General features: G+C 56.3%; 1 protein-coding gene across 8 annotated transcripts in view; it reads right to left on the reverse strand.

Moving 5' to 3' along the window:
• The window catches only part of COL27A1 (collagen type XXVII alpha 1 chain), a 132809-nt gene that overhangs the window by 52923 nt on the left and 65994 nt on the right, over positions 1-13892 (reverse strand). For 7 of the 8 annotated variants that reach the window (XR_006820699.1, XR_006820700.1, XM_046022078.1 and 4 more), the window contains 9 exons: positions 13065-13118; positions 12330-12374; positions 9020-9073; positions 7736-7789; positions 7079-7132; positions 3955-4008; positions 3767-3820; positions 2116-2160; positions 858-911 (listed from right to left, as the gene is read on the reverse strand). Coding sequence is in view for 6 of the 8 variants with exons in the window: in XM_046022078.1 (XP_045878034.1) it covers positions 858-911; positions 2116-2160; positions 3767-3820; positions 3955-4008; positions 7079-7132; positions 7736-7789; positions 9020-9073; positions 12330-12374; positions 13065-13118 (468 nt within the window). In the remaining 2 variants the exon portion in view is untranslated. The remainder of the gene's footprint in view (positions 1-857; positions 912-2115; positions 2161-3766; positions 3821-3954; positions 4009-7078; positions 7133-7735; positions 7790-9019; positions 9074-12329; positions 12375-13064; positions 13119-13892) is intronic. The other variant, XM_046022079.1, reaches the window with a different exon arrangement.

Below are 13892 nucleotides of genomic sequence, written 5' to 3' on the forward strand. Positions count from 1 at the left end.
AATCCAACCCGCGAGAGGAGCCCTTGGAAAACCACCAAGCGAGGTTAGTGGTCATGTGCCCATGTGCCAAGGACCATCACTCTCCCACCCAGGCCAGGTCTTTTTTGATACGTTAAAAAAAAAAAACAAAAAAAAACTTAGGGTGCCTGGGTGGCTCAGTGGGTTAAAGCCTCTGCCTTTGGCTTGGGTCGTGGTCCTGGGATCCTGGGATAGAGCCCCACATCGGGCTCTCTGCTCAGCGGGGAGCCTGCTTTTTCCTCTCTCTCTCTCTCTGCCTGCCTCTCTGCCTACTTGTGATGTCTGTCAAATAACTAACTAAATAAATAAATCTTTAATAAAAATAAAATAAAACAAAACTGTTACCAAAAGTAATACATATTGACTGCACATCATGGGGAAAAGCTAGAGGCCCACAAGAGAGAACAGGCTTGTCCTCTGTTCCCACCACCTGGAGAGAGCCCCCACCCTCACTGCAGCCTCTGCTCCGAGCACGCAGGACCACCGTGCAACGGGCCCCCACAACAGGCTCCTTCTGGAACCTGCTTCCGAATACTGCCACAGCACCACTCCCACACACACGGGCATTTTCCCGTCTCATGAACTCGTCCGCTTCGCTGTCTTTGGTGGCAACCCGTTACTTGAACTCTACCCCGCTGTTGGATTTTGAGGTTCTTGTTCATTTTGTCCTATTACCAATATGTTGTGATAAATGGGGACCGTTGACCGCCTTTCCACAGCTGTCCCTGGGATGCGGGTTCCAACTGGGGCCCTTATTTCCTGGTTCCCCTCTTCTTCTCTTCCCCAGTTGTTCCACACATGCCTGCCCTCAAAGCCCAGTCACTTCCAGGGCCCCTCACCTTCATGCCATCCGGGCCGGGCCGGCCAGGAAACCCCTTCCTGCCAGGTTGGCCCTGCAACAGAGAGAGGTGAGTGAGGGGGGACTAGGTGGAGGAGGGGGGTGCAGCATCACTGGGGTCTGGAGACCAGCATCCAGCTGGTCTGGAGATGCAGGGGAGGGGGGTAGGGGTGAGGTCTGGCAGCTGTGTGACCTCAAGGGGGGAAGTCTCCCCTCCCAGGCCAGTCCTGTTTTGTAAATGGGGATGTTGAAACCTGCTTTCAAGGAATGAGGAAGAGGAAGGAACTGGACAGAAGATACAGGGTCCCGGGAGAATGGAGAGTTTATGCCAGCAGTCTTCAAAGTGTGGCCTGGGGACCCCTGTGATCCCTGGAGCCCTCCCAGGAGATGCATGACTTCAGAACTAGGTTCACAATGATGCTAAGACGTTGTTTGCCTGTGTCTCTCTCATTCTCGTGAGTGTACGCGGAGTTTTCCAGAGGCTACATGACATGTGGTACCGTCAACAGATTGAAAGCAGAAGCAGATGGGAGAATCCAGCTGACTTCTATTAAACCAGACATTAAAGAGATTTGCAAAAACGGTAAAACAATGCCACTCTTTTCATTAGATTATTTTGCTTTGGGAAAATATAGCCGGTTGCTTGTTTTGTGTTGTTTTGTTGTCAAACTATTATTTTGTGACCATGAAATGGGCTTATTATTATCTCAAATGAATTAATAAATATATTTAAAAGTTTTCAGTTTTAATCACTAATATCCATGGAGGGAACCCACACAAAGAAAAGAAGTTTGGGTCCACAATCATTTTTTTTTTAAGAAGGTAAAGAGGCCTCAAGACCAAAACATTCGTGCACTTCTGGTTTACGCCCTCCCTGGCATGGGCCTCGTGGAAGGCCACTTGGAGCAGAGCAGTGGGGAGGATGCCAGGTGAAGTTCTGGGCTTGAGACGCTGGGCTAAACCCCTTGCTCTTTGATCCTGATGGCCACGGGTGAAAATAAGACCAGCAATGGTGTTCTCATGGAGAATCAAATGCATGAAAGCTGGTGCAAAGCCCAGCACACGGCCACAGGGCTGACACAGCCAGTCGGTTTCCCGCCTCTTGTCTCTTGTCCTTTGTGTCTGTTCTAGTCCCGTCTCTGGCTGGCCCAAAGCTCTTGCGATGACTTCTCGGCAGAGCGCCCCCCGTGTGTTGCCTATCTGCACACTGTGGGCTCAGGAAAGACAAATCCCACCTCCCCGGGGCCAGTGACACTTACCTCCAAGCCGGGGGCCCCAGGAGGCCCCATGGGTCCCTCATCTCCCTAGAGGTGGGAGAGGAAAAAGGAGAAATTAATCCAGTGAGGGTCTCGGAGAACTTGACCTGTAAGGAGGGAAAGGGGTGGACAGAGGAGAGCCCTCCTGGACCAAGAGAAATGGTATGCCTGGTCTCCCCATTCCAGGCCCCCACCCAGGCCATACAGGGACTTCCATGTGAAGGGGGCTCCCAGTGCCGTCTGAATGTGACAGGCACGGGGTTCGTGGCAGGGCTGGGCAGGAGGTCAAACCCTATCATATGCTGTGGGTACAGAGCCTCGACGGCAGCTCAAAGATACAAACTCTATTCTAAGTTCCACCATTGATTTGATTCAGTGACAGACCTTAACCTCCTCATGCCTCAGTTTCCCCATCTGTAAAATGGTGCCAACAGAGAGGACAGTCCTAAAGTATGACCAATAGCCTATGTGGAGTTCCTAGAGGACAGTGGTGAGGCCCCACCCCTCCTCTGTCACAAACATCATTCAGGAAGGGTGTGTGGGGACTGCAGATGGGGCCGAGGGGCATGAGAGAGTGGGGAGAGGGAGAAGTAAATGAATGCAGGGGTGGATGAATGAATCCACGGGCACGTGAGCAAGTGGCAGGCTCTCGGGTGGTAACGTGGGTGTAGACAGAGGCACGTGGCTGGCGCCGTCCCTCCCTCCTTGCCCCTCCCTCCCTTCCCACTCTGGGCCCTCCCGCAGGCCAGGACAGCCTCCAAACCAGCCCCTCTGGCACTCCAGGCCTAACCCAGAGGCCCCCCTTGGGGGCCATCCCCCATCCCAGCTTCCAGGAAAGCAGCCCCACGTGGCCACTCGCAGAGCCAGGGCTGGGACCCCGCCAGACCCAGGACCAGCCTGCAAAGGGATCTGTGTCCGCTGGATGCCTGCCTGTGGTTGTGGTGAGGCCAGCCCTCCTGGGCTTTCAGCCGGGGCTGTCTATGTGTCACGGGGGCCTTGGGGTCTGAGCTGAGAAGGGTGGTGGGGGGCCTCAGGCATAGGCAAAACCCAGTGCCAGCCCGTGGGGTGCCCAACGGGCCCACAGAGAACTTCTCGATCCCCTTCGGCATGAATGAAGAAATGAGCCAATGTCCATCTGCCACTTCTTAGCTCTGCCAGTTGGGTCCTTCTCCGGGATGCCCCCCGGGGCAGCTCCCAGGAGCACAGACTTACTGGCACAGGGTCTTTGTCATGGGCGCCGGGCTCAAGCAGACCTGGATTTGAATCCCGACCCTGCCTGCCCCTAACCATGCGACCCACCACATGTCCTCACCCTGAGTCTCAGGGCCTCGCCATCTACTCTCCCACACCCACACCCCAGGAAGCTATGCTACAGACAGGAGCAGCCACAGTGGCCTCCAGAGAGAAAAGCCCCAGGCCATGGGGATGCAGTGGTGGCAGACAGTCACCTGCCAGCCAGGCCAGGCCAGAGAAAGACCTTAGCAAGGTCACGGGGTAGAGCCAAAAAGGATGAGCAGAAGGGCGAGCCGGAGGCAGCCCGGGGGAGCTGTCCGGGCCGAAGAGCCCTGGCCCCCAGCAGAAGCCTCCAGGACCCAGGATGGAACCAGTGGGGCTGCAGGGGACAGGCAGGGGACACAGGGCCAGATGGTCTCACCTCGGGCCCCAGCTGCCCACGGGGTCCCGGCACGCCTCGAGCTCCAGGCTTACCCTGGTGAGAAGGGAACAGAAAGAGATCTCAGAGACAGCACCTCCACAACCATCAGAGGCTGGCAAGACCCCCAACAATTCCAAGCCAGGCAGCCAGCCCCAGAGGTCCGTGGTTTCCACAGAGCAGGGACTCACCTTCGTGCCTTCTGGGCCATTGTCCCCAGGGGGGCCAATGTCTCCGGGGAATCCCTGAGGGGAAGCAGAGAACAGTGGTCACCCACAGGTGAAGGGAAGTGCTAAGAGCGTCGGTCTTGTAGGGAGACCAATCCAGGTTTCTGTCCCTTCCTGCTTCGGATGGAACCCTGGGCAGGTACATTAACCACCCGGACCCTGCAGTTCTCTGTTCTAGAACAGGGACCTGGGTAAGAGCCTGTACATCTCGGAGAGTTGCTGAGAACATTAAATGAGATAATGCAAGAAAATACTTAATATTGGGGGGCATCTGGGTGGCTCGGTGGGTTAAAGCCTCTGCCTTTGGCTCAGGTCATGATCCCAGGGTCCTGGGATTGAGCCCCATGTTGGGCTCCCTGCTCAGCAGGAAGCCTACTTCCCTTCCTCTCTCTCTGCCTGCCTCTCTGCCTACTTGTGATCTCTGTCTGTCAAATAAATAAATAAAATCTTTTTTAAAAAAAACTAAAAAAAAAGGAAAAAGAAAATACTTAATATTGGAACAAGTACACAGTACACACAAGATTGTGTGACCCAGAATTCCCCGCGTCCCGGGTCTGCTGCTGCTGGAGACCCAAAGCCAGCCCTCCTCTGCTCCGAGAAATGGTCGCCTTTGATTGCAGTGTGCCTACAGACACGATGCTGTTCTGGGTTTGCTACAACTTCGACGGGCTTGGGAAACGCTAGTCTAACTAAGCTCGGCTCCTCCTCTCCAAAGCTGAAACACCCCCTGTATCCCGGCCTGGTGTGTAGACTCTGCCCCATACCACCAAGGAGGGCTCACTGCTCCCAGACCAAGCCTGTCCCCGATGGCTGGCCACGCACTGGAGGCTTCTTCGTGACATGGAGCAGAGCCCCCTCCCTTTCCCCTTGACAACCTCGTGCTGCCCCATAGGACTGTACAAAGCATGGGGGGTAGGAGTCGTTCTTTCCACAATGGTCTCTGCACAATTTGGAGACCAGTTTTCCCCTCCCCAGAGGCCTGCCCTTTGCTGTCCCTTCAATGGTTCCCATTCTGGGGCCCAGGGCCCCTCAGTCTTGCCACCTCCAGTCAGTCAGCTTCCACTATTGGCAGTCACTAGGATGCCAGTGTGTCTCTGGGTGTGAACAGACAAGCAGAGGACAGCATGGGAACATCCCCTTCCTTGTTGTAGGTGCAATACCTCTGGTAATTCATCCCAGTCCTACAGTCACTTTTAGGGCAGCCCCGCTACTCCCTTAAACCGAAATCTTATATGAATCCCTGAGACCAAAATGCCTCCTCCCACGTTGCCTCCATAAGCGGCGTTTTCCCTTCCTTTTTGGTGATTCCCATTCAATTCCAGCTCAAACATCCTCTCACCCTTCTTACTAGCAACGGCAAGAATGGGTCTGAATTTTGAGCTAATAGAGAAAGCCAAAGCTACCACATCTTTTTTCTTCAAATCAAGAGCCTCAAAGTCCTGCTCTGCCATCGAATCACTGTGTGACCCCGGGCAGGTTCCCGAGCATCTCTGGGCCTTGGTTTGCTCATCTGCAAAATGGTGACCACATCACCTTACAGGGCTCTTCTGAGGCTTGAAGGGAAGAATGCAAGCAAAGGGCTTAGTTTGGCTTCCGGCACCTGGTGAGCACTCAGCAAAAATCCGCATCCAAAGGGACTCCGCATCCAAAAGGATGCAGAGCAGGAACCACACCACCACCCACCTCTCTCACCCCCCATCCTAGGGAGGGCATGGTCTCAGAAGGAGCAGAGACCCAAGAAGGTGCTGATGCTGACGTGCTCTTCAGCTTCTGTCTTCAGCGGAGCAAGTCCATCTTCTGGACACAGAGTTAGCCAATCCAGACAGAACCCAAAGGTGGGAGACGCAGACCCCGGATCTGTCCAGGGACCCAGGAGAGAACCAAGGCAGAGCTTATCTGCTACCAGCAGCAGTGACCCTGAGGAAGTCACTTCATGGCGCTGTGACTCGGTTTCCTTATCTGTCACAGTGCGGTACCACTTCCCTCATGTGGTTGTAGCTGCATGTCAACGTGTTCTCGTCCCCAACCTACGACACAGCCTGCCGAACGAGGGGGTGCCTGATAAACGTAAGGCAGCACACGTCCCCCCCACCCCCCGCCTGGTGGCCAGACTGCTGGGAAACCCGGGCTGTTAGAAAACTCTTTTTCCACAGCGGCCAGGGGAAGGAATCGAGGTCGTGGAAGAGGGGCCAACTGCATTCGTCTAAAGATAGGACTGTGCCACGGCCAAAGTCAACACAGCGTGAAGTCAGAACTTGGAGCTTGCAGGAAACTATCCCTCATCTATCTGGGTGATACCAGGAGTGATCTTTGGAAAGGTCTGGAGAACCCAGCAGACTGAGACTTTTGTCTCTGAGATCTTGTGGAAGATGGGGAGGCACATGTGTACATGTGCGTACACAATGGGGGCTGGCTGGGGTTGGCCAGAAAGCCTGGGTACCGAGGATCCTGGGCAATTGGCAGCCCTGGCAGGACCACCCCATGTTCCAAAGATGGTCCCCCTTGGAGGGGCAGGGAGGAAGAGCTCAACCAGCTGCCTCACACCGTCACGCCTACGTGAAGTCTGCACGTTAGCCACCAGACAGCAGACCTGTGCTCACTCTCCCGTGCATCAGAAGCTCTCAGTCAAGTTCTACTAATTGCTAAATCATCCTTCATGACTTCTCATTCTCCATTCAAACACCAGAATTTTCATGTCTGCCTCTTGCTTCCCGTTCCTTGGAACTCTGAGCCCTGAACTTTTTCCAGGGGGAGTGTGGGTGTTTGGAAAAGTTCCAGAGCTCAGGCTGGAGAAACAGGAGCTCCTCTTAAGGGTGCAGGCCCGAGTTCAGAGGGCTTCCTGATGTTTTTTCTGGAAGCTATAAAGGTGACCACAAAGTTAGGGAGGGTCTCCGAGGCCAGCTTCTGTCCCACTGCCACTGAAAGTCACCAGGGGCAAAGAGGCAGAAAAGGAAAGATCACTGATCTTGGAATTTCTATTCTTGGCCCCAAGGTAAGTACCCCCTCCTCCCAATCTCTGGATCTTGGTTTCCCAAGGACAACCCCCAGCCCCGATTGTAGCCAGACACAGAAATATGGCCTCACGTACCTCGGGTCCAGGAGGCCCAGGAAACCCAAGGGATCCCTTGTCTCCAACTTTGCCCTGGGGAAGAGAAAGATGGCAGGGGAGGCACGGGTAAGGGAGGGCTTTGTATTAGCTCCCGGCTGTGGGGGGCTGAAAACCTCAGAGGCATATGAATGAGATCTCCCTAGATAACTAGGAGCTACTGTTCGAAGCCTGCCTCCTACACTTAGAGCCATGGATCCTCGGGCAAGACGCTTCATCTGGTAGAAGCTCAGTGTCTCCATCTGTAAGATGCGAGAGATAATAACACTCTAGCCCTCGGGGTGGTTGGCAGCCTTCAAAGAAGTATATGGTAGAGCAGGGAGCTGACACACAGCCGCATTCCGGAAATTCGTATTATCAATGCCACTGCTGTTTTCAGGGCTTTGGGAGCCCCAGATTCTGATTCTCCCCAGAACTCTGACAGTGACCCAGGCCTGTCTCTGATGCTGGGTGAGTTCCTGCCCCTCTGGGCCTCAGTGTCCTCCTCTGTAAAATGGGTGAATCTCATTCCTGTCCTGCTCTGCCTGGCTCCCAAGGTGGCTGCAGGAGGAAATGCGGTCCAGGACGTGACCATGTCCCTGGCCACATTCATGACTGCAGAGCGCAAGGTTTGGGGGAGTCAGAGCCAAAGGTACTTACCAGAGGCCCCGGCTTCCCCCGTGCTCCTGGGAACCCCGGCAATCCTTGGCTCCCCTGGAAAAGACCAAGAGCAGGCTGGGGTGAGTAAGGTGTGAAAATGGCCAGGGGAACAGCTGCTCAGTTGTCCTTGCCCCCCGGGGCCTGGAGAACACACCCTTTTTTGGGGGAGATGAGCTTCCCCTTCACTTTCCCTGCCTCCAATCTTCAGCGGGGCACCCCTGTGGGTTGGGTGTCAGGGGTGCAAAGGTGATATAGCAGGCCCTATCCTCACCAAGTCATCCTGGAACCTGGGACCCCGGGGGGCTCCAAGGAAGCTCCGCAGTGCGATTTATGCCTGAGGAATTCTGGAGACGGGGGCCCAGCGGGGGAAGCAGCCGGGGCCCGCATGGCTCACAGTCTGGAGACACCGAGGATGGGTCAGGACAGGCCAGCCAGGAGGGAGGAAAGAGGAAGAGGGAGAGTGGGCCAACATCTGGGCCTTGTTGACTGGCTGGGTGAGGTCCAGATGTGGCCACATGGTGCCGGACACAGGCAAAGAGGAGCCGGCCTCGGCAAGCTGCCTCAGTTCACCCATCAGTCAGGAAGGCCGGTTACTCACTCACTTACTCAAACATGTCCTAAATGCTCACTGTTCTGTGTAGGACTCCAAGCTAAGCTCTGCCAGGGCTGTCTGGGGCAATACCCTTGGGGAGCTAACTGGCTGGCATGGGGCTGAGCACAAGTCCCCATCAACCAGGTGCTGCCTCCGATGACAGACGGATGGGCTGCTCGGGGCACGTGGAGAGGAAAGTGGCCACCGTCCAAGCAGGTGGAGGAAACGGCATCTGAGCAGGGTTCTAAAGAATGGGGCCGTGCAGAGGCTGAGTGGACAGTGTGCCAGACAAGACAGCAGTGTGTGGGGGCAGAGGGCCCTTTGGGGGAGCACGGGGGGCTATAAGGATGAGGGGCAGGAACAGGTCCGAGGGCCTCGCTCACTGGGGTCCTGCGCGCAGGGATGAGGAGCCAGGATTTGGCAGGAGGGAGCCACGGATGGTCTGTGAGCACAGAGCAGAGCTTTATGTCAGTGAGGAAGACAGACTGGGAGAGAAGGGATGGGGAACCTGACCGTGAGTCAGGAGGCTGTCAAGGCCATGGAAGAGATGGTGATGGCGGACTGCAGCTGGAGAAGATAGAGTTATGTGAAAGGAAGCCATCTTTTGGGGGGGACCTGGCCCACAAGAGACCCTGAGAAGGAAGCCGGGACCAGAGAAAAGCAGGGCTGGGGAGAAAATCCGCTGCAATTACCTTGTCTCCTTGGAATCCAGTCTCTCCTGACACACCCGGAACCCCTTGTTCACCCTAAATGCACACCAGCAGAGAACATTACAATGGAGACCACGGTGGGTTCCAGAAGTCTTTCCACTTCCAGACCCACCGGCAAGACACCGCTTGGCTGAGGCTATTCCCAGAGTGGGTCTGACCAGCAGCAGCCTTGTGAGAGGGCAGGCCCGCGGGGATGCTTGGCTGGGCAGGGCAGGCTCTGGGGGGCACGGAGCCGACCTCACTGCACACCTGATTGGGGTTGCTCAGGTGGCTGAAAACACCACTAACAGAAGCCAAACTGCCTGGCCTTTCCTGGACAACTGTCACTCACAGATCCAAGGAACTGTTTCTTGATCCTTCAACACCTTCCTCATGAGCTTCAGGTCACAAGGGGCAGGTGCAGCCCCTTTCACCCCCATCAGGGAGGGTTCTGAGCCTTTGTATCTGTTGCTTAGCCTTTTTCGCCATTGGGTAGGGAGCTGTGACTTCCTCCTGTGGGAGTCTCTGCGTCAACCATCCGTGGAGGGCCGCTTCTAATCAGCTGCCGGTAATCAGCTATAGCGTGAGAAACCAGCTAGACTGGCCGGCTAAGACTAGGTGCAAACAGCGAGTAAACGGGTCTCGAGTTAATTCTGACTGTTTCTTTCCTAAGGCGACAGAGATTCTGGCCATCAGGGGTCTCTCCTGGTCCCTCCCCATTTTCAGCCACATCCTGGTACACGAGCTGTGGGAGAACCACACCAGAGGACGGTTCCTCTTACAGCCGGAGTCACAACACGTCGCCCTCATCATCTCCAGCTTGCCATGCTGGATGTTCCCAATGGCAGCCCAGCCCCAGCGCTCCAGAAACATTAACAGCCCCGGGAGCAGTTGGAAGGATGGGCAGGAAACCCAGGAAGAATGGAGACTCTCAGAAGACCCACGTCGTGCAGCTCAGGCCATGAGCCAGCCAAAAAAAAAAAAAAAACAAAAAACAAAACAAAAAAAAAGCTTCCTTGATAAAACAAAAGCCAAAATTAAAATAGACAAATAAATAAATAAATAAATAGCTTTAAAAAAACAAAAAAACAAAACTTACTTTGGTTTTTCCAATCTGGAAAACCCTGTACAATATCCCAGAGGTTTGGGAGCCAAGAAAGTCTTTGGGTTCTTTCCCCCCCCCCCAGTGTGTGCACACGTGTGTGTGTGTGTGTGTGTGTGTGTGTGTGTTGAAGGTCCAAAGGAGGAGCAGAGGGGATTAAAAAGAAGAAAAAAAAAAGTTTAAAAAGACACCAAAGAAATCAGGACAATGGATTTGGGCTGGAGCAGGAGTCTCGGGTCCAGAACGCGCCTCCACGCAGGAAGAAGGAGCCAAGTGGTTGTAAGCGGGACCGCGGCCAGGCCGGGTCATGGAAAATCCAGGATTCTAGGCAGGAGGCTGGGGGAACACGAAGGGATGGCTGTGGCATCCCAGGGGAGGGCCCGGGGGGGATGGGTGTACTCTCAGCCATGTTACGACCCCTCCCCAGCCCAAGGGGCAGAAAAGAAAAGTCGTTTTTCTTTCCTTCTTTTTTCCAACCCCAAAGACTTATTTGATTTTCTTGAAAACTACGAGCAGGAAAACAATTTCCTTTGCTTCTTCTTTTTTTTTTTTTTTTTTTCCAGAAAGCTTTCACATCTCGAAACGAGCCAGGCACCAGCAGTCAGCAAGCCAGCCGAGTTCCATGTAACACGTTTATTTCCATGTTCCTGCAGGGCCAGGGAGCGGGAGGCCAGCTCTGCAGAGGGGCCTATAAAAAGCTCAAAGCCTACACCCCCCCCCACTCCCCCACTTCCTTTCTCCCTTGTCCATGACTTCAACATTTCCAGAGCGCTGATGTCTCGAACCCCAGAGCAAACAGGTAGCTGTGGGGGAGAGCCGCACCGTGGAGAGGAAGTTCCTCCATCTCGAGGGGAAGACCACAGAAGAGGGGACTCAGGAGCCAGCGGGGCAAGGCCGGGGCGCAGCACATGAGCCCCAGTGGGCGGGGGGAGCTGCAGCCGGAGGCCTGCAGGCGGCCGGGGGGGGGGGGGGCGGTGGTGGCGGGAGACAGTGAGGAGGTAGCAGAGGTGGAAACACATGGAGAAAGCACCATGCCCCTGACTACCTAGGGGGCAGGTGGGTAGGACCATCTGGGTGTGCCCATGGCAGCCCCCATCTCCTCTTTTTTAAGAGTCCGAGGGCCTTTGATACATCTCTTCGAACTCTTGGGGCTGTCCCCCTCCTTGAAATGGAGGCACGGTTGAGGTCTCCGGAGCACGTGCCTGGCCTCACAGCTTCCCAGCCCACAGAGGCTCAGAGGGTGGGGGGGTTAATCCCCACAGAGCACTCACACGGTGCCAGGCCCTGGCACCTGCTCCCGTTTCTCAGGTTTATGGGGACCCGAGTTATCTGAAGACAGGTGCACAAGGATCCTGCCCGCGGGAGCGGCACTCAGCTGCTCCGACTCGGGGAAACTTGGATGCAGTCTGAAAACCCTCCCACACCCACTCTGGGGTGCCTCGCTGACGGAGAAGCTGAGGGGGAGGGCAGGGAGACAGCTACAGGGCCGAGCGCAGGGAGCACCGCCCCCAGCCCTTCACGGCTTGGTCCCTCGGATACCGCATGACGGGGCCAGGCGCTGCCCTGCTCTCGGCCCCGGGATCCCCCCGACCCGCGTCCAACTGCGGTCTGGCACCGGGGGAGCTCAGCAGCAGGACTGTGTGGAGGACACGTGGCACGGGTGGCCTCCCCATGGCAACTGGGAGGAAAGCGGGTCAGGGGCTCAGAGGCCTGTGCCAGCTTTGCTGTTGTACACTCAGACCACGTGCTCTCCGGGGTTGGGTTCCCAGTTCTAACTGGGGCGGTTTATGTGGATTCATCTCTTACGGCTGGAAGAGGTCTCTGGCCCCTGCACCACACCTGCCCACCGCAGGGCCTGTCCTCTCAGTGACGATCCCCCCCTTCCTCCACCCCACCCCCATTCTGGCTTTGGCCTCCCAGCCCAGATCCTGGGCTGGCCTCCACCTTGCTCTCTGAATTCAGAGACTGCCTTGCCTTACCCCCGACCTGTGCCTCAACAGCCCCCTCCCCAGGCTCTATCTTCCAGGGTCTGCATACCCCACGCCGCCTGCCTGAGCTCCACCTGAGTTACAAGGAAGCAGCCGGGGGGCCAAAGGAGAGACAGGAGGAGTGTGGGGGAGTGGACCTGGCGAGAAAGCAGCAGTAGCACTGGGGGGAGGGGAGGGTCGCATGCAGATAAAACACAGTGCAACAAGGGAGTATTCAGATCACCTTATCACCTTTCAGTCCGGGCTCCCCCATGTTCCCCATCAGTCCCTGCAAGAAAAAGGCCAGATCTTGCTGGGTGGGGGGCTCCAAGCCACGGAAGTCAAGTGCCCTGCCCGACACCCACTGGCCTGCCGTGTCCACCCGATGCTCGTTGCCCCACCCAGCGCTCTGTTTTCTCATCCCTGAAAGGGGGCAATGACCCCCAGCCTGGAGGGCTGTGACGTGGACTGAAGGAGCACAAGAAGGGACAGCTGACTCCTCAGCCACGGCACTCTGAACAAATCCAGCGGAGAAGGCTGCTGGTGGGGACAGATGGGTTCCACGAGCATTGTCCCCTGCATGCTGGCCACCCGGGATCACCTTCAGAACGAGGTCCTAGCAGTTCGGGCCCACCTTTCTCCTGCACGCCCATCCCACCCGGGCTGTACCAAGTTCACTGGCTTGCTGCTATAGTTTCTATGCCCCTTGTGATGCCCCCCACTCCCCGCTGGCCTTTCAGTGCCCTGGCATCCAGAACCCCATGAGACTCACGCCCAGCTCAAGGACTGCCATCTAAGAAACACGTCAGCCATGGTGACATACAGATGAGGATTGGCTCTCAGGCCACCCCCCTGAATCCCCGCCCACCCCTCTCCCCACACTGAGCCCAGGCCCACTTCCCCCTGGGCTGCCATGGGCCAAGGGAGTAGGGGGGCACCTGGCTGGGACGAGACCTGGATTCAGGGATGGCTCATTTACCTTCATGCCCTTGGGTCCTGGATAACCAATCGGACCCAGTGCTCCCATGTCGCCCTGGCAAGAGAAAGAGAAGAAGGCATGATGAGAGGTGGCTCCCAGGAGTCTGGCCTGGGCGGGATGATCCCCAGCGGCCCCTGGCCTGGGATGCTGGGGACACAACACCGCTGGCTCCATCAGACCACCCGCTCTCCTCTCTCCGCTGCTCGTGCATCGTATGATCTGGGGTGGCTAACCTCCCCGTGCCTCAGTTTCCCCACCTAAAATGGGGGTCAGTACTATGTACCTCCTAGAGCTGTTTCAGGAAGAACTGACTTAAGCATACTAAGTGCTGGACATGGTCTGGAGGCACGTGGGGTTGTCCCAGCTGAAGGGGCTCTACCGCATCTCGTGGGTGAAGGCCCCACGACACGGAACGATCTGGCTCAAAATGCCCACGGTGCTGAGTTGAGAACCCTGGCTGAGAATGAAGGGGTGGCTGGATCCTCTGTGCACAAGCCCACCCTCCTCTCTTCAGGGGTCCTCGGCTCCTGCCCGCCCCTCCGGCTACTGCTCCGGCTGCAGCCATCTGGGTAAGCCCATGCCCAGAGATAGGGAGCCCCCGAAAATGTGTCCTTCTCCTCTCCTTCCATCTGCTGTGACTTGTCAAAGTGTCTGGCTGCTATGTGCACTCCCACAATGCGCTTGACCTCTCTGGGTCTCAATTTCTCACGTCCCTGAGTCAGGGTCCATGGGGGTCCCTGGCCAGTGCTCGGAAGCCCCCAGGGGAGGCCAGCTGCCCCAGTTTTCCTGTGGGATCCGCCCAGAGATGTCTCCATCACATTCCTGCCT

This window comes from Meles meles, chromosome 11 (assembly GCF_922984935.1).
Source record: "Meles meles chromosome 11, mMelMel3.1 paternal haplotype, whole genome shotgun sequence".
Classification (NCBI taxonomy): Eukaryota; Metazoa; Chordata; class Mammalia; order Carnivora; family Mustelidae; genus Meles; species Meles meles.